The sequence below is a fragment of the Haliaeetus albicilla genome, chromosome 9, assembly GCF_947461875.1.
Source record: "Haliaeetus albicilla chromosome 9, bHalAlb1.1, whole genome shotgun sequence".
Lineage (NCBI taxonomy): Eukaryota > Metazoa > Chordata > Aves > Accipitriformes > Accipitridae > Haliaeetus > Haliaeetus albicilla.
Genome location: NC_091491.1, coordinates 6,854,530 through 6,880,879, shown reverse-complemented (window position 1 = coordinate 6,880,879; position 26,350 = coordinate 6,854,530). Strand labels below are relative to the sequence as shown.

Sequence of the window (26,350 nt, the reverse complement as noted above, 5' to 3'; positions counted from 1 at the left end):
GAACAGAGCTGCTGCTGGGATGGGTGTAGTGTGTCTGAAGGGAGAGAAAGGGTGCTGGTGTGCTGGAAGGGGCAAAAAATGAGAATCTTCACAGAAAGACGCGTAGATACCGGAAAAGACTGGATCTCTTCCTAATGTCCAGCTTCTATGTACCGCAGAGAGCGTGAAACGGCCCTGAGGACGCCGTGCGCGGCCAGGCCTGGGGCAGCCCCTTTGCTGCGGCCGCTGCCGGCACAGCTCCCGGCGCTCGTCCCTTCCTCTGCCCGCCTCCTGTCTCGCCCGGCCTTCCGCCCTGGGGGGCTAGCGTGAGCACCCCCCGCAGTACCGAGGAGCCCTCGCCCGGCCTGCCGGGCCTCTGCTGGGCAAACCGGCCCCTCGCTTCCTTCCGGGAAAGGGCGCCGCCCTCCCCGGAAGTGACGGCACGCCCTTCCGCCGCCGAGGAGGGGAGGAAGCGCCCGGCCGCCGTGAGGGGAGCGGCGCCGAGGGAGGAGCGGAGAGCGGAGCAGCGCGGAGCGGCGGCTCGTCCCCGCCGCCCGGGGATTCAACCGGTGAGCCGCAGCTCTGAACCGCTTCGCTTGTCTCCCCGAGGGGCCGCTGGGCCTGCCGGGACCCTGTGGGCGGCTCCTCGTCTCAGGGGGGCTGCCCGGTGCTTGTGCCGCTGGGCCCGGCTGCGGGAAGGGCTTCCCCCTCGCCCGGCAGCCGCGCGGTGACAGTTGGTGACAGTTGGGTGGCCGTTAGCGTTCCCCCTCCCCGTCGTCTCCGCCGCCGGTCGTTGTCATTCCTTCTCAGTCTCGGTGGTCGGGCGTCGGAACCCGCTGAGGGGGGGGGTCGTACCCGGCCCCGGCAGCCCCTCTCCTCAGGGGTGGCGGCCGTGCCAGGGGTTTCCCGGGCTCCAGGAGGCGGACTGTGACCGGGCTTAACACACCGGGATACAGAGAAACTTAGTAAACCAGTTCTCTCCTTGTGCAATTCCTAAACCGAAGTTGTTTGTGTATTTGTTATTATTTTTTAATTCCGTGGGCAAGTTTCAATAGTTAATCGGGGTGAAGGTGTCACTAACTTTGCAAATCTGGCCCCTCAGCCTGTTTCCCTGCTAAGTTCCCTGTGGATTGAGGGGGGGTTGACTCTTTTCTTGTAAGTATTACCAGTGCTTGGCTTCTTACTGTAAGACTGGGGATCAAAGTCCTTTAAAGTCAAGCCAAGTGAAGTTTGGAGTATATTTAAGATGCTGAGCAGCGCATTTCGGGTGATTTTGTGGGTGTTTGTCACTGTATGAGCAGCTTATGTAGCGTTCAGGTCGTTCCCTTGAAGTAGGGAGTGGCTGTGTTTTCAGAGAGGGTGTGAGATACTGAAAGATGAATGACGCACTTGAAGTAACAAAAAGTTTCGCTGAGGGGGTGGTTCGGCACTGTGTTAAATCCTGCTGGCCTGGGCTGCTTTGGTCTGTGGCAGGGGCACCATCACTTGTGTGATGGCGTGTTGGATTAACTGAGGGGGTTGTCACAGGCAAAATTCAAATTAGTTTTTTTTGGGGCTGAGTGGGGCCCTGATCTGGCCTAGTGTTGGGAACTAGTGGCAGCGCGCAGTTTTGGAAAAAGGGTGGCGTTATGGAGCTTGTGATTTAAATCCATTATTGACACGACTTGCCATACCTTGTTTGGTCTCATAGTCGTGCAGCTGTTTCCAAAGCAGTGCTTTGTGCTGGCAATTCCTCATGCCAGTACTCTGGGATGTGTACTGAGCAGCTAGCTCTTGGTTTTCCAGTTACCTGAGACTCCTTTGGGACTAATGACCCATCAGCGTAGAAGGACGTAGTGTTTTCCAGGAACAGTATTTTACTCAGGAATTGGATGTGTTGACCTTCTCGACATGGTTACACAAGTGTTTTGCAGGGGGGAGGATTAGGAAGAGAATTGTAACTGAATGGAATGCTTTGCTGACAAAAAAACAAAACAACACACAACAGAAGGGAAGAATAGGGTATAAAGCCAATTATACCAATTCACAAGATCGCTGTACACAATGATCTATGATTATAAGCTTGAAGATAGTCCAGGATTCTGTCATTTAATTGTATTTTGCAGTCTAGTCTCAGCTCCCTCCTTCCCCTCCTAATGTTTGCTATATAATCCCCAATCATGCTTTTTTTATTTTTCCACTGATGATGGACTGCTCGTGACCTAAAACTAGACCTAAAAATCGTGCTTCTGAAGTTATATTAAAACACCGTCAGTAACAAGTCAGGTACAAAGTGCATAAGATGTTTTGAACTTTTTTCAGAGGTTCTGGCAAACTCAGTTTTAATCTGTATCCAGGTGAGCATGGCTGACGTTGGCAAAATCACAGAGCGTGTAGAAGCCAATCACTGCTGTTTCTGAGGAGATTTTAGAAGTTTTAGCTAATCCTCTTTTTCGTATTCTTACTTGAATTCCCGTTCAAACAGTACAAAGCAGTTTTTAGATGTTTCTTGTGATTTCATTTAAAAGTGCAATTATGAGTCACATGTAGATGGTGAGACATAGTCTGTTAAGTCATGAATACATGCTACTCTTAGCTGAGCGGTCATTGCTACGGGCAGTAGTTAAGAATTTGATGCAGACAAACAAAACTGTAGCTTAAGGTCTGTACTGATGTTGAAGGGGGAAAATGCATCTTCAAGTTGAAGTAAATAGTGAGCTCTGTGGGTAGAGTGTTGAAGCCTCATGGCCATTAGGTTTCAGAGGTTTTAAGTAGTGGCTGCAATTTCCCCTGCCAAATTACAGTACCAAACAGTGTGGGTTATTTTCAGGTGGCTAATCAGACTGTGTGTCTGTCATCACAGTTAATGACTGTTTCTTTTCTCAGGATCATTAGTTAGCAACCTGCACTGTTTATACTAGGAAACAACTGCTATAGCTGAGATTTCTTAATAGCAAGAAAGATGCACATTAAAACCATGAAGACGCATACAATCTATGCTGCAAAGGTAGCAACCGTGTTTCTTTCCTAATTTGCGTCTAATGGCTTTCCTATTCTCTGTTCATGTGTCTCTTAGATCATATTGCCCCACCCTTTCCTTTAGAGGAAATTAACTCATGCTTAATTACCTTTCTGCTAATTACATGCCTGAATGTTTAGGGTCACATATGAATCATGACTATTTCAACACGTGGCTTTCAAGAATTTTGTGGCATTTGGGTCAGTGGTTGCTCTTTGGAATACATTCATGTTATTTTGAGGACGTTTTTCCATAGGCAAAATTTGTGGTTGTTAGAGATCTTAACCCAATCCCATTCTTCCACCCCCTCACTTTTGATGCACTTTCTAGTCTACCTTGTAAATTTATTTTCAGTAATTGAAGTTGCATGCAGTTTTGGGTGGGACTTGCTACTCTCTTGATCTGTTGTGGAGTATGGTGTACCATTCAGGTGCTAGTAAAATGTAAAACAGCAACAGTTACTGTAAGAACTGTGTTTGGAGACTTCCCCAGTTGTTCTTCTTTTCCTGCTCTAAAATTCCATACCTGGGGATGGCCATAAATGACCAGACAGTTGCAGTGAGTGATACTGTATGAGACATTGTGAACAGTCTTTGGAGCGCTTTGATAATTTTTTAATGAGAAGAATTAATGCAAGTTTTTCATTAAGTGCTATGAAGACTTAAACCTGAAGAGCCAAATCACGTTCGCTTCAGTCCGGTGAAAAGACTGGCGTAGGTTGTTGCTAAGTGTTGTGCCGAGACTTTGACTTCCAGAGTTAGCATGCAGAGTTATTTAGAAACTGTTTTTCATAGCTTGTAATAATTATTGACTTGCAATTACCTCTCACTAAAGGTGTCTCTAGATTGATTAAATGAGACCGCTTTCCACTCAGCTTTGATAAGTGAGCTTTTTCAACCAGCTCTTCTATAAAAGGTGACCTAAACAGTCCAGGACTAATAAATATTTTATGAAAAAGCTAGTATCTTGTCATTGTGGTAGTGATGCAATCTGCATTGACAATAAAGGTATCTGCCTACTCAGTCCCTGGGAAGTAAGGCAGGTACATGTTGGAAAGGAACAAGAAAAACAAGCTGGTGGTGTCTGAACTCATGATAAATCTATACTACTTCTAAACCTGATTTCACCCACAGCGCTTTTCCTGAAGCCAAAGCTGTGTCTGCAGTCTTTGGAAACCCTAATGTGTTTTGAAAATGATCTTAGGTTTATTGCTGAAAAGAACTTGTTACGTAAGTGTAGGCTCTTTCATGTGTGTGTTAAATCAGACCGTAGTGACAGATCCTATTTTGATGAAAGGAGCACCTTTTTCATATTACATAAAAGCTAAGAATACACTTGCTCTTTGCTGTGACTATGATACCTACTTTAATAAGTTTACTATTAATTTTTCTAGCTATTTTGTAATCTGGTCTCTGTGAAAATTAGAATATAGTCTTTTGCTGTTGTTGAGAGCTTTGAGTCCGATATGAAAGGTACAATATCCTGAAGCAATGATTGCTGCTACTTCAGTCCCCATTACACGATACTGAGAAAAATGGCCTAAGGATTTACGGACTTAAAATTGGAAGAGCGTGCCTTTTGGAAACTTAGAGCTAGTTTTGTGCTTTATGTAACTGGCCTGCATATCAAGATACCACGTGTGATCATCAGGTGTTGGCAAACTTTTGAGCTCTATTCTTATCCCATAGTTTCATTTGTGAAATAGCACCGATTATAAGGGTTTTAGCCTTAGTCCCATGGCAATGTAATGGAAGATCATCAGTTGAAAAAAAAGTAAAATAGTATCTGATTGCCTGATTCTGTGCCAGTGCAGTCTGGTTAGTTCTGCACTGATGTTGGTGAACTTCGCTGTCTTTTTATATGAGCAGTCAAGATGCCAGAGATTGGACGTCCAGCCTGATGTACTCAGGACTAGACCCATACAGAAATGTAGGCATCTAATGTGGGATGTAAACAAGTTGTTGCTGCCTGAGCTTTGGTGACTGTTGTAGATTGTGTTCTGGTGTCTGTAGCTGTTTCCCAGTGGTGTGTAGGGAATTAAGATTATAGATTGCAGTCTGCAAATGTTGTCTGAAGACAAAGTGCTTTGATGGAATCTCTTCGTAGATTTACATGTATCCTTGTTGCTTCCCATGAGAAGCTTGGGCTCCTGAGACCTGAAACTGAAAATCCTTGAAAACTGGAATGTAGGTTTTATTAAGCACTCGCATTCAAGGAATACTGTCATACTTCAGGTCAATGGAAAACATTTCTTAAAAAACCCTTTCCTCTTTCCTCCAGTCTCCCCCGCTGCCCCCACTGACCTTAACGCTTTGGTTCTTTTTCTTTGATAATACTTGTAACAAAATGCATGTTTCCTGTGTCTTAACTCTTTCTGTGTTTCCTTTAGTTAATCTTCAGAGGCAGATTGAAGTATGTGGCTGGGGGAAAGTGGTGTGGCTGTCAGCCAGCAGTATTTTGCAGAAAAGTTGGGTTTTCTGGTTTTGGCTCAGATGTCTCTTTCCCTGACTGTGGTAACCGAAACCCTGTACTATTTGCACATACGTTTTCGGTTGCAGCTTTGACAGAGTCACAGAGGAACTGTTGGGCAGACAGCTGGTTTATTCTTCCTAAAAAAAATTATGTGAATTTCCATTTTCTGAAGTAAGAGCTATGGTTTATTGGATATTCTTCTTGGATGACAAATTTGATAGGAAAAATCTAGGGGTGTGAGGAAGGGACGAGAAACCTATGAGTTGGTATTGCACTTTTTAAAAAGTATTTGCTCTAAGTAAATGGGTGCTCAAAATACTAGTGAATAAAAAGAAAAATTTTAGATAAGTTTAGGTACAACAGGAAAAATGTGTTGATAGGAAGATGTATTGGAGAGCTTCAGAATGAATTGCACTAAAGCAAGTAAAAAGCTAATTTTGAATTAAGCCACAGAGGTTGGGGTTTTTTTTCACATGCTAGGCATCATAACAAAACTAAATATTCGAAGATGTTTATGAAAAAGCTACAGAGGGAGATCTGATCTGTCATTAGAGACTTTTGAAGCACAATCTTTTAAATATATCTAACATAATATGTATTGTATGCCTCATCTACCAACAGTACACAAGTATTCATCTGCTCTTGATGTCACTACAGCTTAGAAAAATAAAGCTTGACATCTAGAACAGCATGGAAACATGTAGCCACGGGCAGCTGATGCTGTAGCTTGGAGTTAGTATGCTGTCACGCTGGGTGGGTACCGGCCTGGGAATGCATGTGGCAGTAAGACAAGGAGCTCTTTGGTGTCCATACAGTCTAGTCCTCTGTTAGCTGTGGTACAAATACGCTGATTGCCAGCAATGGGACAGGTTTCCATGTTGTAATTGTCCAGAATAAATCCACTTTTGCAGCCATGGTGTAACAGGACATGTTAGCAGTGATCGTCTGAGGAACCACACACACGCTGTGTTAGGTGGAGTTTAAAGATCATGATCATAGAAAGGGGTTGGGTGGTTTCCGTTTTTCCATTTCAGAGAAAAATGGGAGGGAAGAAGCTTTTACTTGTAAATGTAACAAAGGGAAAGGGATTTTATAAATTAATAACTAAGTCCAAGAGCCTGTTCTTTTTCTAAACTTTTCAAAGGGGTGCTGCTAATTAACATAGATATTAACCTTTGATGAGGTCTAGTACTGGTACAGAAATGCTTAAAAGAAGATTCTGTATCATGGTGTTTGTGAGGAAATGTGTAAGGAAGTGTCATTTCTGCTTTCCCTGACAATATTTACATCAGAACTATTTGAAGTACTTATTGAAGAAAGCAATGTATGAATATACTTTAAATTACAGGTGTTTGCTCCTGGGAGGGAGACGTGGTGCTTTTTGAAGTTGTTGAAGTGTTTTAATTGGGATACAGGAGATGTAAAAAGGATGTTTGGTGCAGTGCAGCTCTCCAAATTGTACTAGTTAATTTTGTTTATGATCTTCTGGTACTTTATTGTCCTTCTTGATTAGATTTTTTTTTTTTTAAATGTGAACATATGTTACCTTCCTTACTATTGTTTTCCTGACTTCTCAGTGGTCAGGCAGTATGAAAGCTCTTCAGAGTTGCCTACCTGTCCAGCTCCAGGAAAACAGCAAATTTGTTCTTTCTTTTGGATTATGTTACTCAGAAGTAAGCTTTGAACAGGTCATGCGTTCAGGGCATGAATAAAAATAAGAGGTCTGACCATGCAAAATAAGTGGTGTGACTGTGCAAATGCGCTGACTTTATCATTGAATAAAGAATGATGCACCTTTAGCTGGAGTGGGAGGGAGACAAGGGAATAGAGAAAGAAAAAAAAGCATTTTGGATACTCAAAAGTTCCAACAAAACATTTTTAGGAATGGAAGATCATAAAATACACAGCGATTTAGTTGCTGAAAGTGGACTTGAGATGGATTTTTCATATTCAGTCTATTAAAACTTGAGTTGTTCTGTTCATTAAAATGTAAATGCAGACCTGCAGAAATTGGCTGTGAAACTCTTTTTGTAATGGCTGTATGTGTTTAAAGGGAGCAGAAAGCCTCTGCTTGAAGTGCAGCATGTGATTTCTTCATATTGATTCAAGGTGACCTCTTTTGTCCCTGGATCTGAAACTGATGTAACTGCAATTGAAAATACTTGGAAGGAGAGAAAGCAGAACAACTTGTTTCCCAGTGGCTTGGCTTTGCAGCTGTTTACAAATCTCTCCCGAAAGAATGCAAAACAAAAAAAAAAGCTTCCTACAAAGAGACCTGTTTTGCTTACTCCAAGGGAAGCTGCTGAACTTTGACACTAAACAGAACTTTATTTTTAGTTCTAATGTACACAAAGAGCTAGCAGGATGCCAAAGGTAATTGTGGCGCTAGTTAAAGCTCTGTGAATACAGAAAGCTAAGTTTTGTGTGTCTGTATAGAGATAGTGAAAGTGCATAACTGGCATAGAAACCGAGTATACTGTTAGCTTTCAGAAAGCAAGATGTTGATGTGGAATAGAAGCAAGGTCATGTATTTCATTCTACTCCTTTAGTTTCCAAAAAATACGAGTGTCTGAAGCATGGTGCTTTTGAATAAGAACAACAGACACCTGAATTAATGAAATTGGCCTACAGACTGCAATTGCAAAACTGTTGTAACTTATTCCATTGTAGTGGGCGATAGGATCAGGAATGATCCTTGGGTGATGGAGATCAGTGTAAAATTTCTCTGAATTTTGTGTTATGAAAATGTTTTTATCTGTTGTGTCTTATAGCTCCCTGTAGTTTACAATAAAAAACATTCAGACTGATCAGCTTTACAATTAATGGCAATATTGAAAATTTTATGCATGGTGGTCTTTTCTAGTACAGGCACCTGCAGTAGAGTCTCTAGTCAAAATGCTGCTGCAGCTTCTGTTTTTAGGAAGCGGTCTTTAAACTGGATCAGGAGCAACTGAAGAGTTTCAAGCTTTTGCTTCCCCATTCTTTTCAGAATTGGTCATAAAGGGCATGTGTGATGCTCTGAGAATGGGCTGTGTTTCCAAATACTGCCAACATGCAATTTCCGTCCCAGGCTGTGCAGTTGACAAACATTTGATGTTTAATTTCTGGTCTGCTAGATAGATTGTTAGTCAGCAGATCTGTGTACCATTACAGTCATCACGAAGCCCTTACTTGAGGAATCAGAAAATGAAGATAGTACAGAAACCAGAAGATTTTTATGAAGGCAATTATTTTGCTCTGTTAATTTGTCCATATAGGAATGAAGCGCTCTCAAATATTTAAAATCTCATAGGTTTTTTTCATTTTGCTTTGCAGAAGCATATTAATGTCTTTTTAACTGTCAGACATTCTGCGGGAAAGAAAAGAGAGTATTCAGCTGCTGTCTATCTGTATAAATGAGGAAATGTGTCTTTATAAATTATGCCATTAAGAAACTGATTCCCTTAATATACAGGTCTCTACAATGAAACTATTTTTAGATTATTTTTAGGAGCTCATTACTACTTTCAAAGATAGAAAAGAAGTTAGTGGAAGGAGCCATAATACTTACATAGGTAAGATGGAATATTTAATTTGTTCCCCCCCTCAGAGAAAATCATAAGTGTTTCCTGTTACTTTACTTAAAATAACTTTAGATTAATGGGAAATGTTAAACATTATCAGTCTTTTAAAATGGCTGATCTTATGTAATTCAGCTTGGAACAAATTAGCTGTTACTTCCTATAGTAGAAAACTATCTTTGGTAATGACAGTTGTGCGTATCACATCTGGTTTGCTGGATGACCCAGAGAAAAGTTTTCTGAGACTGTTGAGGGCAAGACCTGCCAGGGGTAAGTAACCTTTGCTGGGCAGAAACGTGAAAAACCAGAGATCCAGATTCTTCAAACACATGAACTTAGGGGTCGTCATGAATCTCGGGTTAAAACGAGATTTACTCTGACAGTTACTGACATTCTTCAGTTTAAGAAAATCTCTTTTCATCTTGCTTTCCATACATTGCATCTCAATGTGTGTTCTGTTTTCCTTGTGTGATCTTAAGTAATGAGCTCGAAGGGAGGGCAGGGCAGGGTCTTCAGACTGCAGGGCAGCGTTGGTTTAAAAATCTTCTGGTTTTCCTGTTAGAGGAAGGAAGTCGTAGGGGCACCTTTGGTTACGAATGTGAGAGCAAGAAACTGAATTGCTGAGGTGCTTGCTCAGCTTACACAGAGCACTGTCTGCTGAGGATCACAGGAAGAAAAAGGGGCTGGATTTGGTGACCAAGACCTGCTTTCCAGTGCCTTGCTGTGGTATTCCTAGTGTCTCTGTATGTCAATATTGCAATCCAAATGTCTGTGTTTTAATATGCAGACCTTAAACTTGCTAATACAGGGGTTCCTGTGCTCCTTTTCTCCTAAAATGAATCCAGCATTTAGAATTAGAACAAAGTAGTTGAAATGCCCTTGGGAGCAAGCTGGCATGTGGGATGGTTTCTGTCAAGCAAGAAAAGGGGAGGGCTGGATCACTGGAAGGCAGGCTCTGCACAGTGGTGGTGTAGGCATGAGAATAAATCTTTTTGTTGTAGTCACTTTATATAAATTCTATAGAGCTGTGCTGTATGCAGAAGCCCAACTTAACTCCGAAGTAACCCGAGTACTGAAGGAAATGGAGATGCACCTCATCCGTGTTAATGTACCCTGCTGGGTTAGCTGTGATACTTGACTGTGCCATGAAGACATATTCTTTGAGGCCAAAGATACGTTAGCTAAAGTCTCACCAGTGTGATTCTTTGCAGAGACAGTCTTAGCCTGAATACAAACCTATTTACATTTCGTCTCTTACTCAGTTTGCTTCCTTCGTGGTGATTGTAACTTTCCATATTTCTTTTTTCCTCTGTTGCTTTGTGCCTCTGCAACTGTTAGAACAATGTGCTGGTGAGGTCAGAGACTTGTGCCTTTTTCCACATGCGTATGTAGCTGTTTGACTGGTACTGCTGGCTTGCTTTCCAGGCCAGCTGTCTGGTACTGTTTGCAGGTCAAAGCTATGCAAACATATGCTGATGTTGCAGTTGGCTTTTGGGGCTGTATGGTTATGTAACTGTGCCCTTCCTCCTGAGGCCTTTATTTTGTTGCTATGAAACTATTAAGTAATTAAAACAGGTGACTTCTTTCTAAAAGGCAAGCCTTCAAAAGAAATTATTTCTAGCAGGCTGTTACCATATTTCTGTCTTTAACCCTTTTCTCTTTAAACAGGAAGAAAATGAACCTGAAATCTGAACGCAGAGGAATTCACGTCGATCAGTCAGAGCTACTGTGCAAGAAGGGATGTGGTTACTATGGCAATCCTGCTTGGCAGGGATTTTGCTCCAAGTGCTGGAGAGAGGAATACCATAAGGCCAGGCAGAAACAGATTCAAGAGGATTGGGAGCTGGCAGAGCGGTAAAGAGCCCTCTTTATTCCTTCCTCTTTTATAGTAGGGTGACTTCACTAAATACTATTCCTGCCTCCTATTTTCTAGTCCTATTTGCTCAGGCTCAGTTTCATCATAAGTTCTCAAATTTGACCTTTCCAGCAAGAAAGGGAAGGAAAATCTTCCTTTTGATGCAAAGATGAATATTTATGACATTCTAATTTAAGAGGTTTCAAAAGAAAGTCTGTGAAGTAATAAATGTAAACATCCCCCCAACCTCTCAACAAATACTTTGACCTAATTTGCATACTGAAATCTGTAATTCTAACTAGCAGTTGGAAGGGTGAAAGTGACAATTTTGATTAAAATACCTCTGCCTCTGGAGACCACAGTTATTGTCTTGAATATAGCCAGCACAACGGCTTTACATTTCAGCTACTGATTAAAAAATTGGGTTTAGTCTTGTCTGTGGTCATTCTTTTAAACTGCAGGATTGAGCCCAAAACCATCAAAGCTTTAGCTTTAACAATGTAGGTAATTTTTCTAAGCACGTACTTTCTGCAAAACAGTCTAGCTTTCCTAGTGTGATAAATGCTTGACCCTGAAAATGGGTCTTGGAGGAAATCTATGCTTGAGTGAGAAAATAAGAGTAGCTTCAACTGCTTTTTGTTGGATTTGGGTAGAAAGCAAAAGCATTATCTGCTGCCTGAGAAACTGCAAAGCATCGTCTTTTGTGAACAAAGGACAGCTGTAGTACTTCCAGGTATGAGTTACACGACATCCACTCACAATTAACTGTTTCAGGGTTATGTGAATTCTTAAGATGGAGGAGCATCTAGCTGTGTATTAAGAGTTGATTGGCAGTTGCCTTGAGCTGGCCAAGATGTTTGTTCATATTGACACTGATTCTCTACATATGCTTACCTTAATGTATTAGTGGAATATGCCCGAACTCTAGGAGAAAGTGCAAATGCCTGAGATACATGTCTGCACTCGAGTTTGGAACCCTTCAGTGAACTTGAGTTACCTAGTGATATGTTAACCAAGGTCACAGGCGGGTGGAATGGGGAAGAAAAGTCATTAAGTGCACTGTTTACATCAGCCTGCCTGAAGAAGGTGACATCTGTGGAAGCTCTCTGAACTTGAGTTGGGTCCAAACTGATGGTTATAGTTTGGAAGCCCTAAGTTTTCTGGTATCTGACTACCCTAGACACTCTTTATCTTAGACTTTGAAGTTGTTTGTTTGTTTGTTTATAATGTTCTCTTTACTGTCTGGCACTGGAACAGATTAACTGCAAGTTAAGAAGTGCTTGAAACTTTTTCTAGCCTAATCAGAAGGTGCCAGGTAAGCTGTTGGGTACAGTACAGAGGACGTGTCATTTTTTAACTCTGCCATAAATTTGGCTTAAACAGTTAATAAAAGCTTAAGTATTATTAGAGCAGATAGTTATGCTGTCAGTCTTATAACATCTATGTACAATAAAGTGGGGCATTTAAGGAATTCTTTAATAAGTAACTGTTCAGTAGGGAGATGCTAAAGGAACAGATAAGCTGTGATTGTTTGCTGTAGCGAACAGACAGGCTTGTCAGCACAGATAAAACACAATTCTTGCCTCAAGAGATTACAAGTGCAAGACTATTTATGGTCCATCCTGAGCTGGATGGATGTTTAAAGAAAATTGCTCAACCTTTTAGCATCTTGAAGGGCAATATAATTTAACCTATTTTAATTTTCCTGCATAGGAAGAAAAGTAGCCGTTGAAGGATTAGCATGTTTGCCCTCCCCTACTTTGTACATGTAGATTGAAAGATGGGCTTGGTCTTTGCAAAGCACCCATCAGTGTTTGCAGTGAAGTGGTTTGCCTCATTCCTTCAAGTAAGCATAAGTGTTACCAAGACTTAGAAAAGAAATTATGACAACAATGATCTATTTCCCAGAGTATTTTTGAGATTATGACAGGGTATTTCACTTGCTCAGCTGTGAGCCATAGTTTTTATCTTTAGTAACATGGTAAAGGATTGCCTGTGGTAATAGGCTGTGAAATTCGGAACACGATGCAGCGAGGAAGGCAACTGAATCAATTATTGGAAGTCCTCCTACAGTCTTTTCCCTCACCTCTACCTTTGTAGAATTCAGGGCTGTGACATGAGGGGAAAGTGACTGTGATTATATTTCAGTCTCCTCTCTTTTGACCTTACTATTTAATCCTCCCTTGCCATCTTAAGCTTTCCCTCGCTTTCATTCACCATTGCAACATGGAAAGAGTGGATGTAATGGAATGAAGGGAGATGTGGTAGGAAGTAAGAAAGGAAGATGAGCATAGAGGAGAATTAGCATCATGTCAAATGAGTAATTTATTGCACAGGAAATTAGCTTATTTTTGCTGGTTTTAAGCACTTAAATTAGACATACATTTTTCTAATTCCAGGCTTCAGCGTGAGGAAGAAGAAGCATATGCCAGTAGTCAGAGTACCCAAGGGGCACAGTCACTGACCTTTTCAAAATTTGAAGAAAAGAAAACCAATGAGAAAACGCGAAAGGTCACTACCGTGAAGAAGTTCTTCACTGCTTCTTCCAGAACAGGAGCTAAGAAGGGTAACTTTCTCCTTTGCTTTTAATGGTTCTATACAACATGTTAAGTTAAAAAGTATTTTTGATATTTGTATTGTACTAAAAGGCAGAGTAGTACTCTGTGCCTTGACCTTAAAAAGTTGGAATAATGATGCTCCTGGAGAGTGATTGCTATATGTGAAGTCTTACTGAAAAAACAGAAAAACATGAGCTTTTGGGTGATGCCGAACAATCTTTTAAATAGAACAGTGCCGTGTTTGTGTTAGCTATACAGGAATTCTTCCACTAAAGTGTAGTATAAACGTATTCCTGGTGGTGGTCTACCACTGCACTGCTGAGTGGAAGTATCTTGTTCATATGATGCACATTCTTGCTAGATTCATGAGTCAACCATAGTGTGATTCTGTAGTTTAGGACTTGAAAGGGAACTCTTCCTGAAGAAAGCAGGAGAAAAGGTACTGGCTGTGAGTCACCTCAAACTGATATGTCTAAGTGTGATAGAAATGCTGATATCAAAATATCAGATGATGCTGTCATAATGGATCACTTCAGCAGCTTTAACAGAAAAAATGGAATGTGTAAGCAGGGTGCCTTTAAATGAAAATAAATGTGAAAGGAAACTTGTAGTGTTTATGTGTGTGGGGGTTGTGAATATCAAGTTTGTGGTTGGCTGAATGTTTATTCTACAGCATGTGTTACAAGTAAGAATGATTAATGGCACTGATGTCTTTGCATAGCAATATCTTACATGGGCAAAACCTGGAAAATGCTAGACTGTGGAGGAGGCATTCCAGAAGAAAAAGCAACATTAATATATCTTAGCCTTATTGACAATGCATTTCCGTAATAAGAAGTTCTAAATATGTCTGGATTTCGCCTTAGAATTTGTTTTGGTCCATGGGCAGCAGCTGGCTAAATGAGGCATTCAGCTATGTATTAAGAACTTTTTTTATGTTCCTTCTTCTCACTTTCCATATTTTCTTTTTTTTATCCCGTGCACCGTCTCTCCTGACATGCTCCCGTTCTTGGTGTCTTGCTTGCTTTTGCATTTATTTCAGTGGCTCAAGAGAAAATCGTTAAGCCAGGACAGCTTGGGAGGGAGCGAAATGCTGATAACATTCTCAGGGATTTGAAGGAGATTTTTACTCCCTCCTGGGAACTGGCTTCCCCTACTGAAGGTAATGCAGTACAGCTTGAGCAAGCTGTCTGCTTGATTTTAGTAAGCTTATTTCTTAGCTGGGCTTGGCAAAATACAAACTAGGGTTGTGCCAGTTATAACTTGTGCTGTTGAATACGAAGATGACAAAAAAAAGCAAGTCTAGCATCTTGACGTGAACTTGAATCTTTAAATCAATTCTTTGCTTTTTGGTAAGAAGACTATAGGAATAAGAGCTCAAAGAAGCTTCAGCTTACCTTAGTGTGACATCTGAAGGATTACGCAGTTTCAAAAAAATAAGAATTTTGTTAAGAAGTAGCTAGATCTTGTGCTGCTTCATATTTTTATCAAAAAATAATTCTGGGTTGCCATTATAAATCTGATTGTAAGTTGAAACTATTTCAGTTTAATAGCTTGCACTCCAAGAACTTCTGCATTCTCAAAACATCTCCAAATGTTTGTTACAATTATCAAGACGACAATTTCATATCAAGAGAAGACATACTGGTTTCATTTAAACCAAAAGGACTCCAGAACCCTTGAAGCAAACACCTTTAGGATCTTGTCCTATGCTATTTGTTTGCAATTCTGACGTGTTCTGCTGAATAAAGAAATTTGAAGATGTACCATTCTTTATTTTGCAAATTATATGAAGATGATGAATGGGTGTGTGTAGTAGAGCTAATGACAACACTATTTTTATATTCTTGGACTCAGATCCATGACCATGGCACAACCATAGTGAATCACTGGAGTGCTAATGTTCTGCTGTAACAACTAGCATTTTTGTAGAATGCCTTGAGAAAGATTTTAATATTAATAGTGTTTGTTCTTTGTAAAGGTGATCCTTTCTTAACTCTTCCCATACTCTTTCTTTTCATTTTGGCATATCTCCTCTACTAGGTTCTCTTCAGCTTGTTCAAATGGAATTTCTTTTCGGCAATCAGCTTCTTTTTAGTTAGACTTAACTCTTTTAAAGTACATGACAAAGCTGAAAATACTTTATTGCTGAAAGTATGTTTGTTCCTGCAGTCCTAAGTAATCAGTGTATGTTGTACAGGTTCATTTTCCTGAAATCAGGATTTCAACACGGAGATTAATGAAGGTGCAACATTTCTGAGTGACTACATGTAGTTCTTGGTGTGACTCATTAAAAAGACAGTTCATTCTAACATTCAAATTTTTTTAATGCCTACATTAACAGTAATGTGCCTCAATTGTCTACATCTCTCTAGTAACTAAAAAAAAAAAAAAAAATCTATTCTAGATCCATGACTAAAAAAATCATATTCATATTCCTTAAGGTCAAATAGTGGAATAAAGTTCATGATTTTTCTGATACAGTGAACTCGGTGTTGAAATAAGTAAATAAATCTTTGGCTGTTCTTTGAAATGAAGTCAGTAATTAATTGTGGAAAAAATACCCTATAATTCTACCCTTTCAAAAGTGGACCTGCTTGCTTTGTTTATTATTGCAAAGCTATGCTCTGTACTTACTGGTTATGTAATATTAAATATGACAAATTTGGATCAACATATAGTAGTGGTTGCTGTTCAGCTTGAGTACTGTGCAGGCATTCTACTTTGAATCTTAGGTATAAAGAAGATTGGAGGAAATGCCCTCTGGAAAAAAGTGTTCTTGTGTAACTAGAAAGGAGATTGATTTGCACTCCGTATCTTGATTGCTGCAGCTGCAATTTAAATATTTGCAAAACCTTTTCCATTCTTATCACTTAAATACAATAAATGTTTTAATGGTATCTGACCAAATTATTACCCAGAGAAGGTTATGCTGAAGTGTAGAGTCTTGTGCTTTGGTCAAGTGATCACTGTTGTTAGTCACTGGATCCTACAGCTTTGAATTTACTATAGTGCTGTATCTCTTTAAAAACAAGTAACAGCAAACAAAAAAACCCAACAATAAGCTACTTCCAATATAAAACATACCAATTTAAATATACTAATCCCATTTATTTCCTTATATTTTGGAGTTCTGCATGTATGCTTATTGAAACAAGGATTTTTTTGTTGTGCATGTTAGTATTTTGAGGTTGAAAGATGTGTTTGTATCATGTTGACCATGAATATTTTCATGTTTTCTGTCTCTTTGCTGCTTGCTTTTCATCATGTTCATTTACATCATCTCTATTCAATCCTTCATTCTGAACAGTGTTGGCTGGCAAGTTGAAAGGTGGGTGAACTAAACTTGGGTAGTGAAGGTATTGGATCAGTACAATTAACTTGCAACGTACACCCTGGAAAATCAGATGTGTTTGTGTGGAAAAATCCTGTGGTTGCAGCTATATAAACTTGCATCCAGTGCTGTGTGCAGTCTGTGTTCCTACCTCCTTCTTGAGTGCCAAGCAAATTCTTTCTTGAACAGGCGCGGTGCTTCTGTTCTTGCCGAAACACAAATGGCCAAGTTCTCATTTACACTGCAGGTGTGATTCTGTGGCATCTGCTGCCTAGCCAAAGAAGGGCTGCTGCATTTTCACCAACCTCATGCTCCCATTCCTCGTCTTGTGCTGCTGCTGCTGCTCCTATGACCTGGTGGGAAGCCAGCTTGGGGAGCTGATCAAGCTGAAAAATAACCCCAAAGAAACACTGATTTCTGACTAGGGCTGCCCCAAACTACTACTCCCTGAGCTAGTTCATGAGCCAGTTGAAAGCAAAGGAGCAGGAATGTAAAGGTGAGGGAGAACGGAAAAGGGAGCACTCCATTATCTTAAACTGCTGCAGAATCCCATCTGGAAGCCTTGATCTTATATGGAGATATCTTACCTGGGAATGAAAATGTAAGAAACCCGAAAGCAAACCCATGTTACAGTAATTTGCTAATATAAAAAGGCCATTAGTGTAAATGGGTATGTGGCTATAAATGTTTCACTTCAGTGGAATACTCAGTTTCTTAGAGTTCTGTTTAGTAATATCCAGCATTTCACTGGTAAAGCTTGAGAAAGAAATGCTCATTCATCTGCACAGTTGAAAAAACCAACCTGCAATTTTAAGACACATTAAACGCTTCCTGCAGTCATCCATCAGTGTAAAAAAGGTAATCTGATGTGCCTAAATTTTCCCGGCAGAGATCCAAGAAGCCAAGGCTCCCAGCCCTTCTATAAACAGGCAGGCTAGCATCGAGACAGATCGAGTATCCAAGGAATTCATAGAATTTCTCAAGACGTATCAAAAGCCTGGACAAGATATCTATAAGCAATGTAAACTATTTTTGGACACAATGAATCATAAAAGGGTAAGTTTTGCATGCCTTTTACATAAATAAAATGGGGAAACTGGGGAGAGATGGAGAAAATGCTGCACTTCTTCCAGCAGTTTGTTTTTTGTATATTGTATACAGGAGTCTTTAGCTGATATGCTTAGTTGAATGAAGATCTAGTGGCAGTCTTAAATTGTCAATGCCTTGCTTTTTGATATGGTATGTGACCAAAGAAACCCTCCAACCCCGGTATCTTGAGAGAACTTTCCTTTGCAACCCAAATAAATGAGTTCTGAATAAATGCCACATAAATTAGTCTGTTGAACAATTTTCTAGATAAATATGACTTGTGGAAATTAAAATATATTACATAATGAGTTTTTAGATCTCTGAAGTCTAAAAAGTTAGAAAGATAATACAGTATCAACCAACATGTCTCCTTTTCTTTGGGGAAGGGAAACTTGACTATGCTTTTTTTCTTTTTTTTTTTTTTTTTAATGTGGAATAAGGGTTACATCTTCATTCTCCATTAAAAAAAAAAAGTTCTTGAAATATTAATGTATCTCTAGTGCCACCTATGGTTGAAATGAGTCAGTATTTAGCACACTACTTTTTTTTCCTTCCCTTCCCTATTTAGTATGTAGTTACTCAAATTATATCTTCACATTGGACTGGAAGTTAAAGAAAGTTCTGATGGAATCTTACATGCCCTCCACTTTGAAAACATCTTGAAGTTTGGTTTGGTTTTTGTTTTGGTTTTTTTTCTCTTTTAGAACTGATTCATTCTGAGCATAGAGTTCATGAAAATAGTGTGTTGTTATTACTGGTTATAAACACTGAAGGTACTCTCATTTCCTAGTTCCTTGATAGTTTGTGCTAGTCAAAAAGAAGTCTTTCTCAAAACATACAATTTGCTGCTACATGTAAACCAGGCCTAAAATGCAGCACTGCCATTAGAGCTGAGACTTTGTGTTCAAGGGTAACTGTCTAGTTTTTGGCCTTAGAGAATTCAGAAACTAAGTTCTCTCTCCTTTTTTTTTTTTTCTTTTTAATGTATGGTTTTATGCTGCCATTTAATGGTGAAAAGTGGCTTGATAGGTAAAGTTAATTTTAACTGCAAACCTCTGTTACATTCTTCAGTAGCTCAGTTAGTTAATGCCCAAAAGACAATGTTGTTTAACAAATAACATTGTGAATATATTTCATAGTAACTTTATCATTAGAAATGTTTACTGTATATTCTTTCAAATTATGATTTATATTCTTGGTTTTTGGTATACTGTATATCCTTTCTTAAAAAGTTAAGAGACAAAATTGGGAGCAAGCATTCTGCTTAATAGTCTACAGTATTTTGTCAACCGTTGCTCAGGGATGTGTCTAGGGAAAACGGCATTGCACCTGTCCAGTTCCATTGCTAATATACATCTGTTCAGCAAATAAACGTCTTTCACATGTTAAAGAGCCAGTATGTCTTGGTTTCTCATATTTTTAAATATAATTTAGCCAACATAAACATCTCTGATATATTTGCATTCTCAGACTGTTACTACATCTGGACACTTTCCTTAAACAAAAACAAAACATGAGAGGCATTGCTGCCGTTTCTTCCACACATGCACACTTAAAACAGTTTTCTGTTATAGGACTTAAGCATTGAGGAGCAATCTGAATGTGCCCAGGACTTCTATCAAAATGTAGCAGAGAAATTACAGACACGTTGGAAAGGTATCATGTTCCTCTTCCTCGTATCTTACTGCTGAAAAAGTAATGATTTTGAGGATAAAGCCTCTTGCATTTTCAAGTAAAAACGAAACATTCCTAACCAGCTTTCAGAAATTTTGTTAACAAATTCCAGTACCTTAGTTAGAGCTATTCCCAGCAGCACCAGTTCTATAAAGCTTTGCCGTGTAAATTATTTGTTTTTACAGGTTTTTCTTAAACTTTCAATTAAATATGGTTCAGTTGGTTTAATTTCTTGTTTTAAATTCAATACTATTTGTTTAAAACTGAAGTTGAATAGGTAGTCTCAACCCAATTAACCGGCTGCGAGCCTTACGTTACACTGTAATGCACAAGAAGCCAGTGAGAGGGAGTATTTCTGTTGTGGACTGCTTTTATGTGCCTGGTATGCAAGTGGCACAGTTTAAACATACCCAGGGATTTTTTTAGACATAAACAGAAACAGACGACTTGGAAGACCTCACTGGACTTATTCTCAAAGACTGTATTTTTGAGAAATATTCTTGTAAGCTGCAAGCAGCTGAACCTAATTTGTGTGTTGAATGTGCTAAATGAACATGCTTCATTGTGAACCTATGTGTACTTACTTTGGCATGTCACTATGGTGTTGTCACCATTATATTTTTAATTCTGCTGTAGAGAGTGAAAGTACTCCAAGTATATCCATTGTTTATTAACTCAGGTTGGATCAAGTCAGTAGTACTGATTTGGCGATATTAGGACGAAACTGTATTAAATCTTCAAAGGAGCCACAGAATACTTTATTTACTGTATTGGGCGTGGGATTTTTACCTTTCAGTGCCCCCTGAAAAAGTAGAGAAAGCAATGGATCAGATTGAAAAATATATTATGACTCGACAGTATAAATATGTCTTTTGCCCTGAAACAACTGATGATGAGAAGAAAGATCTTGCTGTCCAAAAGAGAATCAGGTAAGTCTTTAAAAGAAAAATGGTTGAGTAATCCACAGTCCTGTAAATGAGCTCTTAATCAAGCATGTTAAAAATCTTCTGCTGTGCACACAAAAATGGCAAGCTTTTTAACCAGAAAGGGTTAAAAGCACTTTATTTAAGAAACAGAAGGAATGAATAGAATGACTAATGAAAGCTACTACACTAGGAGGACTAATTGGTTTGGTTTTGTTAAATTATAGCAAAAAAAGAAAGTATTTTTATGGAAATAAATTACTTCAGTGGAATAAACTAGCTTATGACTGGACTAGTGTCTCATTTACACAAAGCACTCCTTGTGCCTTGAATTCAAGAAGCAGCTTGTTTCAAACACCTGAATGTTACAGGCACAGAACAGTTTAACATTTTTTTTTCTTGTCATAGGGCTTTGCACTGGGTAACTCCACAAATGCTGTGTGTTCCTGTCAATGAAGAAATTCCAGAAGTCTCCGATATGGTTGTAAAAGCAATTACAGGTTTGTGAATGATGAAGTGTATACTTACTTACAGCATTAAATTTTATATCTCTTGCTCATAGAGATTATTTTCTGCTATCATCAGAAGGGGGTCCAGGCTTTTAGATTTGCAGTAGTCTTTGTGATACTGGACTAGGATATCATCTGTGAAGCGGGAACAATTTTTCTATCGTAGAAGTGCTTAGGCTTACCTGATCTATTTGAAATACTTGGGCTGAACCAATAGAAGGTTGAATAAACAGATACTTTTATGGAATAGCAAGCACCACAGAAAAATGATGCAGTATTAGTATTGTCCAGTAAGTGTCCTACTCATTGAAGTGTCTGGTTAATATGGTTTTAATGATCTGAGAACTTTTTTATCTTACAGATATTATTGAAATGGATTCAAAGCGTGTCCCTCGTGATAAATTAGCATGCATCACCAAGTGCAGCAAGCATATATTTAATGCTATTAAAATCACAAAAAACGAACCAGCTTCTGCTGATGACTTTCTTCCAACACTTATATACATTGTTTTGAAGGGAAACCCACCCCGTCTGCAGTCTAACATCCAGTATATAACACGCTTCTGTAATCCAAGCAGGTTAATGACAGGAGAAGATGGCTACTACTTTACCAATCTGGTAAGTGTAGGAATAGTATTAACGTTTTATATAACAAGATTGTCTTTTATTTGGATGTAGGAGTTTCCAGTAAAGGCAAACACAGCATAACACAGAAGGAAAATTAAAACTGATCTTCAGAGAGTGGTTGAGGTTACTTAGAGTACAGCCTGCTCTCTTGCTTTATATCTCCTCTCTCTTCCTTTGCTTTCCAAAGCAGGCAGTGCTTTGCTTTCTTTATAATATTAAACCCTTTATGTGAACGGTCTGATGCTAAGACTTGGGTATATTTTTATTTTGTAAGGAGTTAATTACTTTCTATTCCTAAAAGCCTGAGTTTGGACTGTGCAGATGTTATGGATGCAAAGTTCCCTATTTAAGCCCATGAGAGTTTATCTCTTCTTGAACAGCCCGCAGAACTAGGCCATTAATGTGTGGAGGTAAACAGGCTTTTTAAAGCTTCTGCAGGAGGCATTTATTGGTGTGCTTGTTCATGTTAGAAGGAATTATGATTATGAACTTGGCTTCTCTGCATTTCATCGTAAAGCAATTCTCGAGGGAAAATATGTAGTTGAATTAAATACTTGGAATGTTAAAAATTCCTTTCAGTAGGAGGAGAGCATCCACAAGGTAAGATGGGCATTTGACATTCCTTCCTTCAGAAAATGAATAGACAGCATAGCAGATCTCTGCTGATCAGATTATTAAATATCAATATAGTGCTCTTGTCTAGTTGTCATGTTCTTTCTGTTCCCTCACCTCCAAAATGCAGCAACCCTGAGGTTTGTAACGGATGTTATCCAGTGAGTTGGTACTGTTCTGCTGAAGTGGTGTCTTCCTGTGTTGTTCTCAGAGTTTTTGACTTCTTCAAACTTTGGGGAGAGGAAAGAGGCATATGAACTGTCTGATATAGTTAGCTTCTGGAAAAGATCTTTAGGAGCAATCTGAGGCATTAAATAAAAAATAATCAGTTACTGGTCTAATGGCAGGATAAAAAATAGAATGCATACATTCCAATCTGTAGCTTGCAGTGATACTCACTCTCTGTTTTGTTTGTAGTGCTGTGCTGTGGCCTTCATTGAAAAACTGGATGCTCAGTCTTTAAATCTAAGCCAAGAAGATTTTGATCGTTTTATGACTGGTCAGACATCCCCGAAGAAGCAAGAATCTGACAGTTTCTCACCTGATGTGTGCCTGGGTGTTAAGCAAATGTATAAAAACTTAGACCTCCTGTCTCAGTTGAATGAGAAACAGGAAAGAATTGTCAATGAAGCCAAGAAGCTTGAGAAAGACCTGATAGATTGGACTGATGGAATAACAAAGGAAGTCCAAGATATTGTTGAGAAATATCCATTAGAAATAAAACCAAAAAGTCAAGCCTTAGCAGCTATTGACTCTGAAAATGTGGAGAATGACAAGCTGCCCCCACCACTGCAGCCTCAGGTTTATGCAGGATAATTATCAGTAGTAACTCTGAAAAGCATCATTATTCTCACCTAGTACTATCAGCTACTTGGGAAGGGAAGTACATTTAAGGCTAAAAATCAGATGAGCTTAAATCAGTACATTTTTAAAGGTACATTTTTTTGTTAAGTGTAATGAATTGTATTTATTTTAGTCAAGTAGATTTCTATTAGGCTTTTATGGGTTTTTGAACTGAATTTAAATTTTCTACACAAACCGGTGTAATTTTTAAGCAACACTAGTCCATTGACATTTTTCCTGAAAGCTTCCTTGTAGGCATGCACTTACTTGTTTTTAATAAGTAGTTTAACTTGAATTCGAGTCCCAGCAGAAACTCAAAAGGTACCAATGTTAGTCTGAATTTATTCTGTAGCTGTAAAGATGAAATATATATTGTAAAATATGTAAAATTGTAAATAGATTTAAAATCTAATGTCTCAACTGTGCATGACATCTTGTGTATGAGTGAAAATGATATAGAAGTGTTCATTTTAGCACCTTTCAGTTAAATCATGTTGCAGTATAAAGGCAAGTACACTGTTAATGTTTCAATAAGCTAGATGGTATAACTGATGAATTGCAGTCAGAGAGGATATTGTTGTAATGATTTGAAAACTTGACACTCATCTCAATTTGCTCTGTAAAAAAAAAAAGTGCTATTTGAAATATGACATTTCTTCATGTAAACGTTCTCTCTGCTTTGTCAGTACACCTGATAGCCTTCAGTGGTGCACATAAGTGCTGATATTACTACTTTTGAAGAGAATGTGGAGCCAGGCTTCAGAAATAGGAAGCAATATTTGTATTAAAAATTGCATAATGTGGAACAAAAAGGGGGAGGGGAAGAGATAGTGCAAGAGTTGCACCAAAAGTGGCTTTCTTTTCTGGCATTGCCTAGTAATTTCCGTCAGTGGGCTAGGTCTTGATTGCTTTTTTGACAATCCTGGTAGATAAATAAGTTCATATAATTAGAGGCTGCTTTTTAGAAGAAGCATGAGCCGTTGCTCCAAGCAGAAAAGTGCGCTTTATTTTCACAAAACATCAGTCTTCTGATCTTTAGTGACCCTCTTTAGCAAAGGGATTTACCTCGCTAAAGCACTGAACATCAAGGTAAATATGGCTTGATGTCACTAAAAGTTTAGATCGGTGTATTTCAAGTTAAGAATAATAGCACACTCCACAAAAAGTAACCTCTTAAAAATATAACTTTTTTATGCCAGTGAAACATTTTCTATATAATTTTAAATATCTTCCAGTAAATCCAGTCTGCCATGACTTGTTTGTGTACCTGAGATATCTAACATAAAGCTAGGTAGCTTGAACTACTTTTAAGCAATGTTAAATTCTTACCATCAAGGAGGAAAGTACCTACCTCTTTATTATGTTCCACTGCTTTAAAAACACTGCTATTTTAAATTTGCTCTGCAATAATTTCAGACCACAACTGTGATTTGTCCCTTTTTGTCAAATGCATTTAGCCTTATGAACTATGCATTCCTAGTGTTTCAGAGATAACCAGTTACCCAAAACTCTACTGCAGAGGTGAAGCAATGAGCTAATTGGATGATCACAAGAAATTAAATTATTTAATGTAACCCTGTGTCTCTGAGCCCGCGTTGCTTAGGAGCTGACCTGTGCTTGCAGTAAATAATACTGTAAAGTCTTTCTTTTCTTTTTAAACACTAGGTGCTAATTCTGATATCTAGGTACACAGGTTTTCCGAGGGGGGGGTAGGGGTAAGCAAACTTTGAACTATTGTGTAAATTGCCATGTTTAAATAAAAGTGTGTACATTATGGCCTTGTTAATGAGTTCCTAAAGATCTTGTCACTGGGTTTTCTTATGTTGTTAATGATTAATGTGAATATAATTGTGACTGCTTCTGTGTTTTTGCAGACACAATTCTTAGCCATTCAAGTGCAAGTCTAGGTAACAATGTCCTTTTCTTTGCAGAAAGATCATTGTAGTGATTAAGTACTTAAGAACGACTTGCTGGTGCATTTGTACTAAACTATCTCTTATTCATATGCCATCTTGTTATCAAGCCACTAAAGTGGGAGTGTTTTCAGCAAACAAATCCTCCGAATCCCAGGTAAGATGGATTTCCATACCCCATCTCAAAGATAGCAAGCAGGAGTGGTTTGCTCTTAGCCATAGTGTAGCCTGGGTAGTAACAACGCTGGGAGCAGCTCTCACAGGAACTTGCATTCTAGTGTTTGAGTAACTAGACTGCTTGAAGACCTTGTCAGTATTTTATTAGGCAAATGACCCGTCTGTAGGTAAAACAGGTAAATAGTTTTGTCTTGCTTAAAAGTAAGGTAGTTCAGTTGCTCTGGTAATAACTGCAGAGTATCTTTCCAGTGTTTAAAAATTCAGACTGGGCAAGCTGTCATGCACAGGGTGCTGTGAGGTGCTGCTCACTGAGCTGGGAAGATGCTGTGTCAGTTCTGGGCTCAGCGTGAGCTGATGAACCCTCCAGTAAGCAGTACCAGATCGGCTTGGTACTGGGCATTGCTGTAGTATAGAGGTGCTCTGGTCCCACAGGCAAGGTTGGGATAAGATACAGTGAGAGACCTCAGTGATGCATAAAGTTATCAAATGGTATCTATGAACAAGTTACTTGTGAACCAGAGAGTTTAATTGAAATACTACCTTAAAGTGAATTGGAATACAGGCTGCTGTGCTTTGGTGACAGTCACAGCATCAGAAATTATTTGGTTTTTTTCAACAGCGCACTACTAGTTCAGTATTACTGAAATCAAAGACTGTGGAGCTCATTACTAGGAATTGGAACTTACGTTGTAAACTACTTTGCATGTGAAACCCCCAATTATTTTGCTGTAGTACAGAAGATACTTTACAGGAAGTACTGGTTAATTAAACTGTACAGTCTTTTAGTTTCATATAACTGAATTATGAAATTAAATTGATTCTTCTACCCAGTTATTAATGTTTGCAGATTCTCTGGTGTATATTCTTTTGTGACTAGGTAACTCATGCTTAAGGTAGGGAGGCATAGATAGATGCTGATGAATACAGCTAGTGCTATTTAACAGCAATTTGAAAAAAAAAAAGGGTTAAGAGGTTTGGGTGGAGGAGCGGCAGTGTTCCATCTGATAAAGAACTGAACCTTGGAGGTTCAAATGCTATAGTGGCTTCAATACAAGACAAAACGGTTTGATACTTCATCTGGGTATCCAGTAGGAGATGAACGTGTCCTTTTCCTTTATCTACAGCCATCATCCTTTTGTCAGAGATGTGTACAGTACTAGCGTATATGATTTTTTTTTTAATTGTCTGAGAGGCTTGCCAAATGTGCATTGGCAATCCTACCTCCTG

The 26,350-nt window shown here is 39.1% G+C and overlaps 1 protein-coding gene across 3 annotated transcripts; it reads left to right on the top strand.

The window, feature by feature from the left end:
• Positions 1–419: 419 nt before the first annotated feature.
• RABGEF1 (RAB guanine nucleotide exchange factor 1) lies at positions 420–25,957 on the top strand. 3 transcript variants are annotated; one of them, XM_069791307.1, is made up of 11 exons: positions 420–548; positions 10,678–10,863; positions 13,264–13,430; positions 14,465–14,584; positions 16,733–16,753; positions 17,646–17,812; positions 19,420–19,501; positions 20,316–20,448; positions 20,851–20,942; positions 21,313–21,569; positions 22,608–25,957. In XM_069791307.1, exons 2-11 carry the CDS (start codon positions 10,685–10,687, stop codon positions 23,004–23,006), a joined length of 1,617 nt encoding a protein of 538 aa, XP_069647408.1. In that variant the 5' UTR covers positions 420–548; positions 10,678–10,684; the 3' UTR covers positions 23,007–25,957. The 3 variants fall into 3 exon arrangements, with proteins under 3 accessions (XP_069647408.1, XP_069647409.1, XP_069647410.1); XM_069791308.1 differs by lacking the exon at positions 16,733–16,753; XM_069791309.1 differs by lacking the exons at positions 14,465–14,584; positions 16,733–16,753 and having other exon boundaries at positions 421–548.
• The last annotated feature ends 393 nt before the right edge of the window (positions 25,958–26,350 follow it).

Excerpts from the sequence above, each read along its gene's own strand:
- RABGEF1 (XM_069791307.1), top strand. The coding sequence starts at position 10,685 with ATGAACCTGAAATCTGAACGCAGAGGAATTCACGTCGATCAGTCAGAG. Across the intron at positions 14,585-16,732 it reads ACTGGCTTCCCCTACTGAAG|TGTTGGCTGGCAAGTTGAAA; the intron begins GTAATGCAGTAC and ends CATTCTGAACAG. Across the intron at positions 20,943-21,312 it reads GGTTGTAAAAGCAATTACAG|ATATTATTGAAATGGATTCA; the intron begins GTTTGTGAATGA and ends TTTATCTTACAG.